Genomic DNA, 14,841 nt, shown 5'->3' on the forward strand with positions numbered 1-14,841 from the left:
GTAACTAAATCTTTGCATTACCAGAGGAGCCACTGCTCCTCTCGTCTTCCATAGTCTTCGACTCAGATAGAACGTTAAACCAATCAATCAATTAATCAATCAATTAGTGTCAAAGTGGGTAGTTTTGGGCCATAACGAGGCAACTTTCGGTGGGTGCTTTGCAAAAGTGACCGTGAGGTACGTTATGATGTTGTTCTCATGGTCGGCGTATCCTGATACCAGGTCGACCTCGTTAGCTACCTAATCAACCACATCTCTACACCTCTTACAAATCGTCATCTTCTCCCCAGCTTTGTCCCGTCCTCCAAATTGTCGCAAACCCCTACTAGCAACCTCAAACTCTTCACTTCCACAACGCGTGCACTTTCGTACCTCATTCTTCGTCTCCTCGCCGTTCTCGCTTCTCCCTTCGCTCATTTCACTGGTCAGACGACTAATCTGACTGACCTGGCTGACCTGGCTTGCGCGTGGATCCAGCGGCGTCCTTTGACTTTTGTTATGATCCCCTTTGCTCGTCCAAAAAAACCAGCTCTGCCCATTGATGATGGCGAGTGGGTTCGTAATGGAAGGATGGCTTTCATGTTCAGGTCGCTCAGAGGTTTCAGACGACTCGGATGGTTCTGGGACATTTATGCCTGATGGTGTTGAGATTTCAGATTGAGATGCACTCTGTCCGGGCGTGCGATCTATGGACATCGAGGTCTTTGGGGTGCCTGTGGGTTCGGAGTTCGTAGTGTCATGAGACCTCATGGGATTAAGGGCTGAGAAGTCAGGTGCTCGTGCTGAGTTCAGGCTAAGAGCTACCATAGATTTGCGAGGTGAAACGCTGCGACCACTTTTTCGACGTATGGATCCAGTTGAGTCGAAGCTACCATGTGAGATGCTCTGTCGCCATGTCATTATGCGGTCATTTGGTGGTTGCGTCGATACGCTGTCTTGTCTGGATCGGCTGGTTCGTGATAGGATGCTGCTTGGGCGCCCGATCTTAGATGATGTTTCCCAGGTGTCCCTCAGCCGTACGCGTTCGTCATATGCGCAATCCTGCCTAAAAACCTTCAGTGACCCTTTGTAGTCGGTAGTGATGATAATGTTGCCGCCTTGGTGTTCGCAACGCGCGAGATATGCTGGGGTTTCGTTTGCTCTCGGAAACAGATTCTGGTTCGGTGCTGGCATTGGGTGTGCTGATCCAGCTTCTGTAGGTGCTCGGGAAGAGTGAACAGACTCAGCTCTAGACACAAGTGTGACAGGCGGTGGGTTGCACATATCGTATATTGGATCCTCTGAAGCACTGAGCAGTTGTCGTGTCTGTAGGGGAGCAAACACTGTGCACGTTGTGATGGAGTCGTGGGCTTCGAACATCTCCAGGGGTCGCTGATTCCTCTTATCTCCTTCTGGAATGCTCGTCGACCATATGTAGGCTTTACGATCTTCGCTACCACAGATGATGTGTCCAGAGCTGTCAACGAATGCTGCTCGTATTTGGCTGTAGTTGTTCTCATGACCCTTGAACTTCATATCCAAACTTTTGTCTTTCATATTGTAGACTCGTAGACGGGAGTCGTTGCTCGAGACTAGAAGCTTGACCTCGCCAGCTTCGCTACCGGGAGGCCAGTATGTTGCTTGAAGTCCGGTAATCTTACTGCCTTTCGCGTTCTGCCCTCTAGTTGACTTCACATGTAGCTGAGCCTGCCACTTCAAGCCTTCAGTATCGTAGAAATTGCAGAGACCACCCAATGTCCCTGCTATGCAGGTCTTGCCATCAGGGCTAAATGTCACAGCCGTGATCATGTCGGGAACTGAGGCCGAGTATGCAACACTCTTATCCGGGATACTCCACAAGCGAAGCTTCGAGTCAAGAGAACCAGCCAGAAAGAATCGATCGTCCATGGGATGGAATTGAATGGATGGGACAAAGTCCGAGTGTTTGAACGTGCACAAGTTCTCGTCGCGGCTAATGTGCCAAAGACGTACGGTCTTGTCCATTGACGAAGACAGTAGGAAATTGTTCTGTCCGCGTCAGCTTTTTTCTTCATGGATTGATACTTGTAGAGACGCACCTTGCTCCAACTCAGATCCAAGATGGTTGCTGCATGGCCATTGTACTCTCGGTAGGGCTTTTGCTGGAATACTGGTGCGCTGAGATGCTTCGCCTGGCCTGCGGGATCGCTCTCATCTTTTTCATGCGCTCTGCGCTCCTCTGCATTCGACAATACCGCCCATACACGGATGACTCTGTCCTGCCCACCAGCAGCAAGATACTTTCCATCCTTGCTGAACTCGGTGGCCCATATGGGGTTTTTGGTCGCCGCCGATCCGGACTGGGGGACTGGATTAGACCCTGCAGCAGGGGCGCTGTTCTTGTCGGCGCCTGAGCGTAGCTCCTGTGCCAGAAACACGCGATCGAATTCTTTCTTGGACTTGAACTTGGTGCGCACTTTGATGTATGCGGGTGGTTGCGGGTGCTTTGGGCTGAAGCCGAAGTTAGCGACGTAAAGCTGCGCATCCATGCCCTCAGGTCGATAGTCGTCAAACTCGGAGCCATTGTCACTTGCACCATCGAGGGCAGTCTTCTTTTTGTTGCCAATGAAGCGACTAAGAAATGAAACGCCCTTCCTACAGTACGGTCAGTTACGCTGTTCGTACCGAGGCTTAGCCTCGATATTATGCAGTCAGGAGGGGTGGTGAACAGGCCAACCAGGTCGGCCTGAGAACGATGTACCAACACGATATACGGCCTTATACGACAAGCACGCTAGGCCCCAGCACGACAAAATGGCGCATCCCCACACCCTCAAAGTTGGGATAGATAGTAAGGAAACTCACTTCTTGTCTGCCTTTGCACTTGCACTCAAATCGCGCGGTACTTCACCGCTGTGCTTCTTGTCCGGAGTTGCTTCATGGAGCGACGTTTGCGAATGCGTCGCGTATGGTTCTGTGTGCTGTGCTCGCAGCTTCTGTATAGCAGGAGATGTATTTGTCCTTTTGAGGATTTGCTGTATACAAGATGCGCAGTCAGCCTCAGAATATGCCTTGCGCAGTTCTCAATATGTACATACTTGCGAAAGTGGATCTATGGCCGCTTCAGACGAGCTCTTTTCTTCGCTACCATTTCCGTTTTGTGCTTCGTTCGAAGGCGCCGTGGGTGAAGTAGGACTGCGTACGTGCATGACAAGCTTGCCATTGGTGACTAAAGGCTTGATGATAAGCATTGATGCAGTGGATGGGCATAGAAAGTTCCTGGCGCTTACACTCTCCTTTGTTGGTGTGTTTTCCTGTGTCGCGTCTGCCTTGCGGACTGACAGCGCGGACGTGTGGGTCTGCTACTTTGAATTTGGGCAATAGATCTGCCATGTTTTCTCATCCAGCTTCATGGATATGCTAGTCGTGGGAAGTTATTCCTGAGAGTCAACTACAAAGGCGTGCGCAGCAGTAATTCGTCGAAACGCGAGTGCGGTAGGATCTTGAGCTGCAGTCAATCAAGGATGGGAAGTCTCAATCCTGGTTATACAAAGATCTGGTCGTCGGGGGATGGCCGGGTAACGGGGTAGATAAGCTTATCGATAAATCTCGCATGCATGCCGCGGCGCATGCTTTCAATCCGGCAAGACAATGTTTTGAATCTGATGACACGCTCGACCGGTGAGAGAGAGTTGCGAAGTCATGGTGGTTGCAGTGGTATGAAGGAGGTGTAAGCAGCCAATTCGCCTAGTGCGTTGCATCGCTCTTTCTAAGGTCGCAGCCCCGGGCTTCCGCGAATTGGTGACGTCACAGATTTCCACACCTCGGAACAACAATGAGACGACTCGTGCGTTCTATGGGAATGTAGGATGCAGAACGAGGCATGAGAAGTGTTTGCAGTCGCAGCGAATGTGTCCATATTACGAGTGGCTTAAGACTTCGGGCCTTCTTCATGCTTCGCTGTCCAAGCTCGTGTATGGGGTCTTGGTGCGAAAAGAACCTGCAGCCACGGTTCATGACATCGCGAGGATGGCACGGTAGATGTTATTGAATAGTTGTATTGATCATTATTTTGAAGCCATGAACCATCACTGTGCGAAACTGCAGAGCCCAGAATACATCGCTCATAGAATCCACCAACGCCAATACTCCAAAGTGCAGAAAAGAGGTATCAAAAGGAGGAATGCAGAACCGCCCCTGATGGAGATGCACGCAGTCTCACTCCGACGATGCAGAGGTGAATGAATATACAAGTGGAGGTAACCTAGTACCCATGCCCAAAGTCCAAGAGGTATACAGCGCGAGATGATGGTAATATGACAAGCGAAAAAGGCAAAGAGAGTAACAGATCAAGGCATCTAGAAGTCTTCCTCGAAGTTGAAGTCTCCAGACATGCCCTGTACCTCTGCAGGAGGCGACAAACCCTCTGTCTGCTCTTGCTTCTTGGTGCTCGCCATGACACCGGCTTTCTGGTAGTCACCAACACGCTTCTCGAAGAAGTTGGTCTTGCCAGCAAGCGAGATATTCTCCATGAAGTCGAAGGGGTTGGTGGCGTTGTAGTACTTGGGGTTACCAAGAGCCAAGAGCAGACGGTCGGCGACGAACTCGATGTACTGGCACATGAGTGTGGCGTTCATACCGAGCAATGCGCAAGGCAGAGCATCTGAGAGAAACTCCTGCTCGATCTCGACGGCTTCGGTGATAATGGCCTGGACAGCATCCTTGCTTGGGCGGTTGTTGAGCAGAGAGAACAGGAGACAAGCAAAGTCTGTGTGCATGCCCTCGTCACGAGAGATGAGTTCGTTGGAGAATGTGAGACCGGGCATGAGACCACGCTTCTTCAGCCAGAATATAGATGCGAAGGAACCACTGAAGAAGATACCCTCGACGGCGGCGAAGGCAACGAGACGGTTGGCGAAGGTGGAGTTCTTGTCAGAGATCCATCGCAGGGCCCAGTCGGCCTTCTTGCGGATGCAAGGAACTGAGACACGTTAGTTGGAAGGCCAGATGGCGAGAAGAGAATCAACTTACTGTTGTCAATAGCGTTGAATAGGTATGTGCGCTGCTTGGGCTCGCTGATGTATGTGTCGATGAGGAGAGAGTATGTCTCGGCGTGGACGTTCTCCATCATGATCTGGAAGCCGTAGAAGCATCGCGCCTCGGGGATTTGTACCTCGCCGGAGAAGCGCTCGACAAGGTTCTCATTGACAATACCATCGGAGGCGGCGAAGAAAGCGAGGACGTGGGAGATGAAGAAGCGCTCGTCATCGTTGAGACGCTTGTTCCAGTCATGAAGGTCCTTGGAGAGATCGATCTCCTCGGCGGTCCAGAAGGATGCCTCGGCCTTCTTGTACATTTGCCAGACCTGTGAAGCATAGTGTTAGTCCAGATCATTGTAGGAATACTTTGACGCGTATTGGGACGCGTCGGACGCGTCGTGCTTACATCATGATACTTGATGGGGAAGAGAACGAAGCGCTGGGGGTTCTCTTGCAGGAGAGGCTCGTCTGCCTCCTCAGGTTTGATGGTAGGTGCAACAGTGTGCATCTTCTTCTCGACCTCGTCCACTTCCTCCTCGAGATCAGGAATACCAACAATGGGCTTGTAACGGTTCTCCTTGTCCGCAGAAGAGAAATCAATCTTCTTTGCTGGTGAATCAGACATCTTGAGTGTGTCAATGGCAGATGCAGCCTGTATGCGCGTTAGTATAACGCGTCCATCAAAAGTTATTCAAGCTACGCGTACCTGCTTAGAAGGCGTGGACTGGAGAGCCGACATTGTGAAAAAAAAACGATAAATTGTGCGGCGCTATGAAGTATGCAACAAGGCGACCGTAATATCTAGAATACCTGCGGTAGTAGGAAGGTGAGGTGCTGAAGTTGTTGATGTCGAGTATCTTTGTCGAGGAACGCGTCTCTTAAGCAAAAGAAGCCGGATCTGGCACGTGACCGGGCGTGGTCGCGCCTTCCGTTTCGTGCCCCACTGTCGCGCTATGACGTGAACCATGAGCAAAAGTGATCGCAGCTGCCTTCTGATGCCATTCGCACGCTGCTTTAATAACAACATTTGTTTTCTCATCAAGTTAATTGTGCGCATTCCAACAGCACCCATCTTGTATCTCTTTTTGTCTGTCCATCACCACAAGTCTCGAGATGAAGTTGTGCTCTCGCGACCCCAGCCACGGCTCGCGTCTGCAAAACACAACCGTGCAGACGCGTTTCTCCACGAACGCGCTCTCGGCCCACCACAACACTGGTCAACCATGCACGTTCTGTTCCGCCTTCCGTTAGATCATCCCTTGGCGGCTGATTCAGGGCTTGGAAATGCGCAATTCGGGCTTCATTGGCCGCACCATCGGCCGCATTGTGCACCTCCTGTCAGGCACACGCAGAATTTGGATCTGATAAGATTGATCTTTGTCAATGATCAGTCTCAATTGCCCCACGCAGGCCCATCCCATGCATTCGGCTTCAACCCGGCTTTGAAAGCCGGAACGCGTCCAAAGACGCGTGTGAAGCCCTGGCGATTTGATATCATGTGCTTGTCACAACAGCGTTAGCAACGGCTCAACGTCTGAGAACGGATCTCAGAGCGAGCATCAAGAACCTCCAAGACTTCTCCAGCCACTTGACATACGCGTCAGGTGTCGGTCTTGTCCTCGACTGTGGAGAGGTGACATCGGTCCTCCAAACGGCTTGCCTATCCCCCATCACTGACATCTCATTGTGCTTGACTATACTCAATCATTGTTACGCGTCAAGCGGCGGAAACTTCCAAGTATAGAAATAGATCCCTTCACTTGACACAGATCTCGAATCTTATAAACTGAGTCCTTTGGCCACGGATTGGATAAATCATTGCGTTCCAACTAAGCCAGACGACATTTCGCTGCTCTCGCGTTCGAGATACTCATATCTACAACTCGGATATGCGGCGCGTCAGTGAGGCTTGACTGGTGCGGCAGTCGGTCACCCCACAAAATGATTGGGCCCAGGAACACAAACCAGGGTCCCTCTTCCTTCAATCGCGGCTGGGCATACTCAAGACGAACAACTTCTCTCATCATGACCGAAAGTCGTATCACAGAGAACAGCTCCATTTCCAAGGATACGAATTGACGCAACGAAATTGATCATTGAGTGCTGACTCAATATTTTTCGCTACAATGCCAAGAACCCCCTATCCGCTGTGGCTGAGCCCAACGAGGCGTGCTGGCTTGTTCAGCATTGCTCTTTGTACCCGCTGAGAGCGTCCTCGACTCGTCAGGATTGAGTCTCAATTGCTTTAAGCAACATGTCGCAATACCCCAGCATGCCTCCACCGGGAGCGTACGTTCCACCGAACCAGAATCAAAACACCCCACCACCACAAGGCTATGGTGCACAACATCAGCAGCAGGGCTACCAGCAGCTTCAAGGTCCAACGACATATCAGTCGTCAGCACAAGGCCATGGCCAACCTAGCCAGTCACACAAAGCTAGTGGAGGGACGTTTGGACAAATGATGAACCAGGCAGTCACGACCAGCAAACCGATGCTGAACAAGCTGAGCAAGACAATAAGCTCAAAGCTAGGGAATAAGCCTACCACATCAGGAAACCCACAACATATGCAGAGTTACCAGAACTACCAACAACATTACGGCCAGCAGACGCAAGTTCACTCACAGCCTCAGAGCCACACTTTCAATCCTCAAGCCCAACAGACACAGCAACATCCACAGCCGCAAGCACCGAGCACCTATCCTCCCCAGCAGTCACCTTACCAGCAATCAAACTACGGCTCAGGACAAGGCAACTACTTTACGCAACAAGCGCCAACGACGCCGCAGACGCCGTACACTCGAGCCACTCCACCACCGCAGCAACCTTTGCAGACAAGCTACAACAGTACGCAGTTCGATCAGGGTGGTAATACAGTAGGAGATCAACAGGCGCAGGCGCAACAAGGACAATATCATCATGGGCAGATAAGTCAGGCACATACTCAGACTCAGGGACAGTACCAACAGCAGCCTCTGCAGGCTCAATACACAGGTCAGCAGATGGGCGTTATGGGAGGTTCTCAACATGTTCAACAATCGTCGAATCCGCAATCGCCGCAGATCTCCAGTGTCTCGCCGAGTTCGTCAGCTCCTCAGCAAACCCAGTGGCATAACTCACACACCGGTTCGGAGCAGTCTCTCGCTTCTACATATCAGCAGCCTCAGCATCAGCAGCAGCAGCCCCCGGCATCTACCGCTCATACGCAGCAGTCGTACTTCCCGAATACGAATGTACAGGCGCAGCCCAATAATCAACAATGGACACCGCTGTCCCCAGCAGGCTCTGAAGGCCAGGGCCATAGCCATAGCCAGTTGCCTCCTGCCTCGATTAGCCCCCCTCCTCCACCGCCGGTCCAAAGCAAACCGCAAGCTATGCCAAGTGTCTCGCCGCAGCAATCTCATGGTTCTACTCCCGCTCCACAATCAGTCGCTGCGCAGCCTGGGCCGCCAACAGAGTTCATCGCTGAGTTGCCGGCTGATATGGGCAGTCTGAGCATTGCAGAAACGAAACCCCTGGAGCACGCTCCAGTACCGGTCCCTGGACAGGCGTCGCCGTACCAAGCCTACGAGTCGTCGACCGCACAGGCTGGACCATCATCACCCGGCTTCACCATTGCTCGTCGAGCTGTAAGCATAAGCAACGTGCCGTATGCAGACCCATGGCGGTTTGCCGACCCTCTTACCGAGCTTCCTACGCGGGAGTTCTACATCATTGCCGACCTGCTGTTCGATGCGCTAGATAGGAAGTTCGAGCCACAGAACACTGGAATGCTAGAGGCAAGCAAGATACTCAGGAGCTGGATTGACCTGACTGAAGACGCAACACGTAAGCTCGTTGTGTTAGGGCTGTACGTGTTTGATACTTACTTCCGCGTAGAACTCTTCTCGTACAACTCTTACAGTGCATTTGGCAAGATGTGGAGCCTCCAAGGCATTCCACATGTCATGGTACCTTGTCAACCGTCATTGACGCCGATTTGGAACTTCAACCAGCACTCACATGCTCATGAGCTCAAGCTGTCCCCTGTGCAAACAAATGCAGCGACCTACGCAACATACATGCCAGCCTTGAACCGCGCTGGGTGGTACATGTTCTTCTTTCTTGAAATGATGCACGGTCCTGACAACATCAACAAACTGATGCCTGCGTTCTGTTCTGAGACTTACAAACCAGGAGTCTTGCACCATCCCGACCTCACCAAGCGCGACAAAGCAGAGGCGCCAGCACTTCAGGCACGAGCTGCTGAAATACAAACCACGGCCATCAACCAAGTATGCAATGAAACCAAAGCTACAATACTGGCTGAATCAAACAACTGAGCAGCATTTGGACGTCGAGACAATAATGGACTTTGGTACTACCACGGGTCTGGCTGGAGGCTATCATGGTGGCTGAGTGGGTCTTGGACCTCTTGGTCCACACATTTCAGATACCACGTTTACCATGGACAATTGACCTATATCGACGGGTTTCACTCGATGTCAACCTCCTGATTACGTGCAGATGCAGTGCTGTCTTAAGCTGGACAAACGTCGCTTGCCGAGTCTTAGCGGCAGGTACAAGTGGCGGGGGGCTAGCTTCCCGACGCGTGTCCCGTCCCGTCTTTCGATGAATACAAAACCACTACTCACAACAAGGTTCAACAAAGACAACGTGTTGAGTGTTTTCACTTACTTAGCCGTAAACTTATCGACACGAGGCATCGTGGTCTGCCCCAACATGCCCCGATTGTTCACCACGGGCGGAATGATATCGATCCGCAATCTCGGTCGCCAGGGCAGGGGTCTGGTGGCATTCGGTTGGCTGCGCAGCGTTCGATCGGCAGGCACGACAGATTTTTGGCGGTAGGGTGCCTTCCTTGCTTCAGGGTGTTGCACAACAAAACGCCGGGACGCGCATGCCAACCTCTTCTTGTCTTCTCCAGCCTTTCTCCTCCATCACAAGTTATTAGCATCGTTAGCCCACCAGCAGCATTATGCCGATATTCCCATTTTGATCATATTGCGACACGGTAACCGTCGCCTATTTCATCGCTAGTATTATCGAAGATCATCCACAGAATCGACTTGTTTGGGTTGCGCTCGGACGTCAGATCTCACGATGCGCGCTTCAAGCTTCCTCGCTCCGCTTTTCTTCGCCACCACATCCTTGGCTCAAGGTGTCGAAGAAGGCATCGAACCATCCTCGCCTGCGCCAGCTGGATGCGAAACAACTGTAAAGGGCAACTTCACTATTGGCGTAGAGAACTTTTTTGCGGCAAGATCCAAGCGCGAAACAGCTCAACAGGTACAAAGCCTCGCACAACACAAATGCACATACAATACTGACTTCGATGCGAAAGGCCGCCGATGGACTGCTCTTCTGCACACTCGAGGACGGTATCCTCCGCGATCAGTACAGCCGCACAGGTTCCGTTGTCGCCAATCGCCAATTTCAATTCGACGGCCCGCCACAAGCAGGCGCCATCTACACAGGTGGTTTCTCGGTATGCCAGAACAAGTCTCTTGCCATTGGTGGCTCGACAAGATGGTTCCGATGTATGAGCGGTGCATTTGGTAACCTGTACGACGAGTCGATTGGCGATCAGTGCACAGAAATTAGGATCATTGTCGACTTCGTCAACGACCCTTCGCCTTCCAGCTCGCTCGTCCTCCCAGCCAGCACCACGCTCAGTCTCATTCCTACTGGAGGAGCGGGCGTTACTGTATCCTCCTCCGCCACCAATGCGCCCTCCGTTGCGTCGAGCTCTGTCAGTAACAGCACGGTGTCGTCTGGTTCCTCTGCTGGCTCTTCGTCTCGAACCGCCACATCAGCATCATCTAGCTCTGCCACTGGGTCGGCAAGCGGCCTTGCGAGTGGGCCTGCATCCCGAACCTCGTCACCTACCGCCAGTGGTGCAGCTCCTCCTGCGTCCGAAGGCGGCGCCACTGTTTCTTCTCCCCTCGCACAAGGGGCCATTCTGGGAGCACTGCTGACGATCTTCGGTGCCGCATTGACTTTGTAAGCTGCGCAAAACGCACGAACGTGCATCCAACAGCGTGCAAAAAATCTGGTGGTATATTTGTTTACCCGGGCCGCAGCGCTGCATCTCCTGGTGCTATTCCTTGTACAACACACTGCATAGAGTACGGATGATATCACGATACAAGGTTATACCTGGCGATTGACTCGATTTCCTTGCCATGTGGTGCCATTGTTCACACATTACTCTACTCGCATACACGATTTGGAGAAGACTTGCTGCGCGGCGGAAGTCTGACATGTGCAGTCGCATTGGATAAACTGGAGAGGAGCATGTTATAACCGGTGTGCTGTCGAAACCTATAGGCGTTGACTTTTTGTATAGACAACCACATTAGTAATGATAATTCGGTACAAAACATCCTTGGTCCGCAGTATAAAGGTATGTGTGACAGCGAGATCAGTAGCAGTAGGGGAGTTGCATCATAAAATTAATTGCTACAATCCTCTGACCATTGTGTGCCCAATTATCTATGCGCTCTCGCTCGTACCACGCAAGCGTCCCAATGGGTTAGCGCCATCGTCCCGACACGTGACAGCCTACTTCACTACGGTACTGTAACTGTCACGGGTATTTCCCCTTACATGTACTGGCCAGCCCTTGGACAGACTCCGGAGATTGACCGGAGGCTCACGGGCCACCTGCATATATTCCTCACAAACCTGGAGGCTCAACCATCAAGGATTCGTCTAATCTCATCCCATTTTGTAACACCTACGACCGTATCCGCTCCGATACCAATGTGGTTCCTGCAGGTCTCAGCACACCGCTCCCTGTCTGTTGCAAACTACCTCTTTGTCACCTGGACAAGGGTACTTCTGATTCCCCTCCAAAAGGGATACTTAATGACTCCGATACTGTAGTTTAGATAGAGTAGTTTTTCTGTATCCTTTTTTGTACAAGACCTATAGGTGTAGGGAATTCCATCCTAGTGTTCTCAACGTCCCAGCACTCCCATATGCCTTGTAGCGGACTCACACTTACTTCGGAGTCCTTTCCTACCTACCTGCGTCGTTACAAAAGCCTCACAATCACTGGGCTTATCCGGAGTAACAGGTGAAGTACTTTGACTAGTACCTTGCCTCTGACCTTGTGCAGTTACTTCTGCCAACGATGACTGAGCCCGAGCCAAGTACACCTTGCAGAGAGTCATCCCTACCTCTTTTATATCACTGACCTCACCTCGGAGCTCAGTAATGGCATCGACAGTGAGGTTCCTGGGGCACCTAGAGCGTGCTTTCTCCTGTACAAGTAGTCCTCTGATGTTCTCAGAGGGCTCATTGACAGTACACATGCCTTGCCTCACCTCTCTTGCCCATATCTCCGCCACCGGCTGAGGTACTTTGTGGTGGTGTTCTACTCGATGAGACTCCCCAGAAGGTACCCAACAAGTCTTGTTGTAGTTACGACAGTGCTGAGAAGTACAACGCCAGTAAAGGATAATGTCAAATTCTACACCTTTGGTACCTATGAGCATGCCTCGGGCTTCACCCAAGCCTTGTTCCTGGCGATTCGTGGCTGAAATCCTTTGGGATGACCCGGCTCCTTGCCTGTGTCCACCGTGGGTCCCTCCTGTGGTAGAGGAGGGTCAGAGTATAAGATCAAAATCCACCATGAGATCCTTGTGGGACCGGAGGCTTTGCTGTTCGACACGTTTTTGGCGGAGGCAGTGAAGGAGTCGCCTGAGGGACTCGGAGCGCTCTTCTCAGAGGGTTTGTACCCATCAGGTGTCCTTTGTTTGACTGGTAAAGTAGATGGTGGTGGTGAAGGAACTGACGCGATAGTTGACTGATTTCAGTTCTGATAATTGCTCTCTCACCCACCCAAAAAGTGTCAGGCCCAACTGAGTTGGGATGGCAATAAGTACTGTTCCGGCTGAGGGCTCACTATCAGAGTGAGCCATGATACCTTTTGGCTTGCTTGCCGCAGTGGCTGGAGCTGGCGCTTGACAAAAAGGGTGCAAAGTTGAAGCTCACAAGAGTCCTCCTCTGTGTTTTCCATTGCTCCAACTCTCTCTTTTCCACAAAACACCCTCCAATGAGCTAGAAACTCAACACCTTCCACCTCTTCATTCATCTCCCTCAACTCAGCCGCTTGCTCTTCCTCTAGACCCTCCGCCTCCATCTCCTCCCAGTCATCTCCTTCACCGTCACGCTTGCCAGCGTCATCAAACTCATCAGAATCAAAAATACTTCGACTGGGATCTTCACCGGAACCTCCGCTAACAAATAGTGCGTCATTGTCGTCGTCGGAGAGGTGGATGGGGGTGAAAGTACAGCTGTTTTGGTGAAGGATAGTCGGCTGAGAGAAGAGTTGAGATGGCTGAGAATGTGAGGGATGAGAGATCCCTGAAGGAGTACTCATAGAGAGGCCTCCTTCACTGAGACTGCTGCTAGTACGGCTACTAGCGCGTTTCTCATGCCTCCGTTTGGCTTGATTGGTGAGCGATTGGCTCCATGAGACCCCCTTCTCCGTTCTCCAACGGTCTCATTTACTGTAAGTCACCACTGTTGAAAGTCAGTAAGTTATCGTCAGTTGACGGCTGGGATAAACGTACTATCGTGATGCGGAGGTGTGGCAAAGAATCGGGTATGAAATGACAACAGAGCAATGGGTACTCCTTCACTATAGTCTCCAGAGGCTCCGGCAACTACGTCACATCACGTACTATGGCACTGGTTACGCTAGTACAGGTGTACCGGTGAAGGAAACTTGGGTACATGTACCATGGGAAGCACCTCTATTGCTCACAAATCTCACAAAAGTAAGTTACAGCTCCGTTGACGTACTACAGTAACCCAAACAGTCACCCACAGCGTACACTCACTTGCCAAGCCTCAAGTCACCCATACTAGTCGCTGTGGGTGACGATTTGGGAGCTCTACTAAGCCCCATATGGTGGTGGTTCCGTACATTTTTGCAAGCACCGATATGACTTGGCGCCTGGTTTTCCTGGAAAACACTTCGCATGCGGATTTGCCTCGACCCACTCGTTCATCTTGCCAGCTTTCACGGCTTTAAACTGCTCCAAGAAACCCTCGCCTGTGCTGACGATGAAGCCGAAGGAGTTGTTGGTGATGATGTCGTAGTGTGCGGCCGTCGCCGGAGAAGACGAAACGGATTGCGAAGCCGCGGGAGCCGTTCTCGCGGTTGTCGGGAAGGTTCTTGAAGCCGGTGTCGGTGCTATATCGCATGAGGAGGTGAGTGGAGGGGTTGGTGAATATGGGTGCTTTGGAGAGCTTGGAGGCGTCTTTAGGGCGGAGGGGGGGGGGGGGGGGCTACGAAGGTTCCTTTTACGAGCTGGCCTTTGGCGTGGACTGATGTTCGTGAGAGACGTGCTAAGTTCTCAGGATCTGAGTGCATGTATATCTGGCCGATACTTTTGCGGAATGTCGAAAGTCGTACGCATCGTGTCTACCAGCTCGTCAGAGAGCTTCAAGAGCTTGCGGTTCTTTGGGAGAGGCATCGTGGAGTTTTGATTCTGGCTACAGCTTCAGTCCTGTGGGTTCTCTGTACAAGGTGTCTGAGGCTGCTTGAGTCCTCGCTGAACTTTACCTATCTTCTCACTGGTCTACTGTGGCCCACTGCATTTGCTATTATGGAGCTAGCAGACGTTCTGGTACTGCTGGCGTCAATCCTCCCCAGCTCTCGAAGATGTTCCGACGATATCTATAGCACGGTCAGCGGTATATAGCCGTCTACCATGTGCTAAATGTCATAGTCCTGCATCGAAATCAAGCACGATACTACATATGTTGTTGAGCTGACGATTCTGGACGCCGGTCGGTGGCTCGAGACCGAAGACTTGTGTAACCGA

At 51.7% G+C, this 14,841-nt stretch overlaps 5 protein-coding genes across 5 annotated transcripts; 2 read left to right on the forward strand and 3 right to left on the reverse strand.

Moving 5' to 3' along the window:
• Positions 1–172: 172 nt before the first annotated feature.
• BU25DRAFT_382799 (WD40 repeat-like protein) lies at positions 173–3,688 on the reverse strand. Its single transcript, XM_033704255.1, has 5 exons — positions 3,249–3,688; positions 3,057–3,187; positions 2,824–2,993; positions 2,058–2,613; positions 173–2,007 (listed from the first exon to the last, which is right to left on the reverse strand). Exons 1-5 carry the CDS (start codon positions 3,349–3,351, stop codon positions 241–243), a joined length of 2,727 nt encoding a protein of 908 aa, XP_033567084.1. The 5' UTR covers positions 3,352–3,688; the 3' UTR covers positions 173–240.
• A 316-nt stretch (positions 3,689–4,004) lies between these two features.
• BU25DRAFT_487299 (ribonucleoside-diphosphate reductase-like protein subunit M2) lies at positions 4,005–5,843 on the reverse strand. Its single transcript, XM_033711264.1, has 4 exons — positions 5,704–5,843; positions 5,404–5,649; positions 4,990–5,323; positions 4,005–4,939 (listed from the first exon to the last, which is right to left on the reverse strand). Exons 1-4 carry the CDS (start codon positions 5,734–5,736, stop codon positions 4,317–4,319), a joined length of 1,236 nt encoding a protein of 411 aa, XP_033567085.1. The 5' UTR covers positions 5,737–5,843; the 3' UTR covers positions 4,005–4,316.
• Positions 5,844–7,164: 1,321 nt separating this feature from the next.
• BU25DRAFT_85423 (uncharacterized protein) lies at positions 7,165–9,413 on the forward strand. The gene is made up of 2 exons (XM_033712172.1): positions 7,165–8,827; positions 8,879–9,413. The coding sequence occupies exons 1-2, from the start codon at positions 7,252–7,254 to the stop codon at positions 9,319–9,321; spliced, it is 2,019 nt and encodes a 672-aa protein (XP_033567086.1). The 5' UTR covers positions 7,165–7,251; the 3' UTR covers positions 9,322–9,413.
• Positions 9,414–9,750: 337 nt separating this feature from the next.
• BU25DRAFT_85436 (uncharacterized protein) lies at positions 9,751–11,053 on the forward strand. Its single transcript, XM_033712173.1, has 2 exons — positions 9,751–10,288; positions 10,344–11,053. The coding sequence occupies exons 1-2, from the start codon at positions 10,103–10,105 to the stop codon at positions 11,004–11,006; spliced, it is 849 nt and encodes a 282-aa protein (XP_033567087.1). The 5' UTR covers positions 9,751–10,102; the 3' UTR covers positions 11,007–11,053.
• Positions 11,054–12,491: 1,438 nt separating this feature from the next.
• On the reverse strand, positions 12,492–14,490 carry BU25DRAFT_417469 (uncharacterized protein; the record flags this gene model as incomplete). Its single annotated transcript, XM_033707813.1, has 7 exons — positions 12,492–12,812; positions 12,844–12,968; positions 13,001–13,372; positions 13,520–13,531; positions 13,582–13,674; positions 13,938–14,263; positions 14,405–14,490. The coding sequence occupies 7 exons, from the start codon at positions 14,488–14,490 to the stop codon at positions 12,492–12,494; spliced, it is 1,335 nt and encodes a 444-aa protein (XP_033567088.1).
• Between the last annotated feature and the right edge of the window lie 351 nt (positions 14,491–14,841).

This window comes from Macroventuria anomochaeta, assembly GCF_010093625.1.
Source record: "Macroventuria anomochaeta strain CBS 525.71 unplaced genomic scaffold BU25scaffold_2, whole genome shotgun sequence".
Classification (NCBI taxonomy): domain Eukaryota; kingdom Fungi; phylum Ascomycota; class Dothideomycetes; order Pleosporales; family Didymellaceae; genus Macroventuria; species Macroventuria anomochaeta.

Excerpts from the sequence above, each read along its gene's own strand:
- BU25DRAFT_382799 (XM_033704255.1), bottom strand. The coding sequence starts at position 3,351 with ATGGCAGATCTATTGCCCAAATTCAAAGTAGCAGACCCACACGTCCGC. Across the intron at positions 2,994-3,056 it reads CCATAGATCCACTTTCGCAA|CAAATCCTCAAAAGGACAAA; the intron begins GTATGTACATAT and ends TCTTGTATACAG. Across the intron at positions 2,614-2,823 it reads AGTGCAAAGGCAGACAAGAA|GAAGGGCGTTTCATTTCTTA; the intron begins GTGAGTTTCCTT and ends ACCGTACTGTAG.
- BU25DRAFT_487299 (XM_033711264.1), bottom strand. The coding sequence starts at position 5,736 with ATGTCGGCTCTCCAGTCCACGCCTTCTAAGCAG. Across the intron at positions 5,324-5,403 it reads TCCCCATCAAGTATCATGAT|GTCTGGCAAATGTACAAGAA; the intron begins GTAAGCACGACG and ends TATGCTTCACAG. Across the intron at positions 4,940-4,989 it reads ATTCAACGCTATTGACAACA|TTCCTTGCATCCGCAAGAAG; the intron begins GTAAGTTGATTC and ends AACGTGTCTCAG.
- BU25DRAFT_85423 (XM_033712172.1), top strand. The coding sequence starts at position 7,252 with ATGTCGCAATACCCCAGCATGCCTCCACCGGGAGCGTACGTTCCACCG. Across the intron at positions 8,828-8,878 it reads CCTGACTGAAGACGCAACAC|AACTCTTCTCGTACAACTCT; the intron begins GTAAGCTCGTTG and ends ACTTCCGCGTAG.
- BU25DRAFT_85436 (XM_033712173.1), top strand. The coding sequence starts at position 10,103 with ATGCGCGCTTCAAGCTTCCTCGCTCCGCTTTTCTTCGCCACCACATCC. Across the intron at positions 10,289-10,343 it reads AGCGCGAAACAGCTCAACAG|GCCGCCGATGGACTGCTCTT; the intron begins GTACAAAGCCTC and ends TCGATGCGAAAG.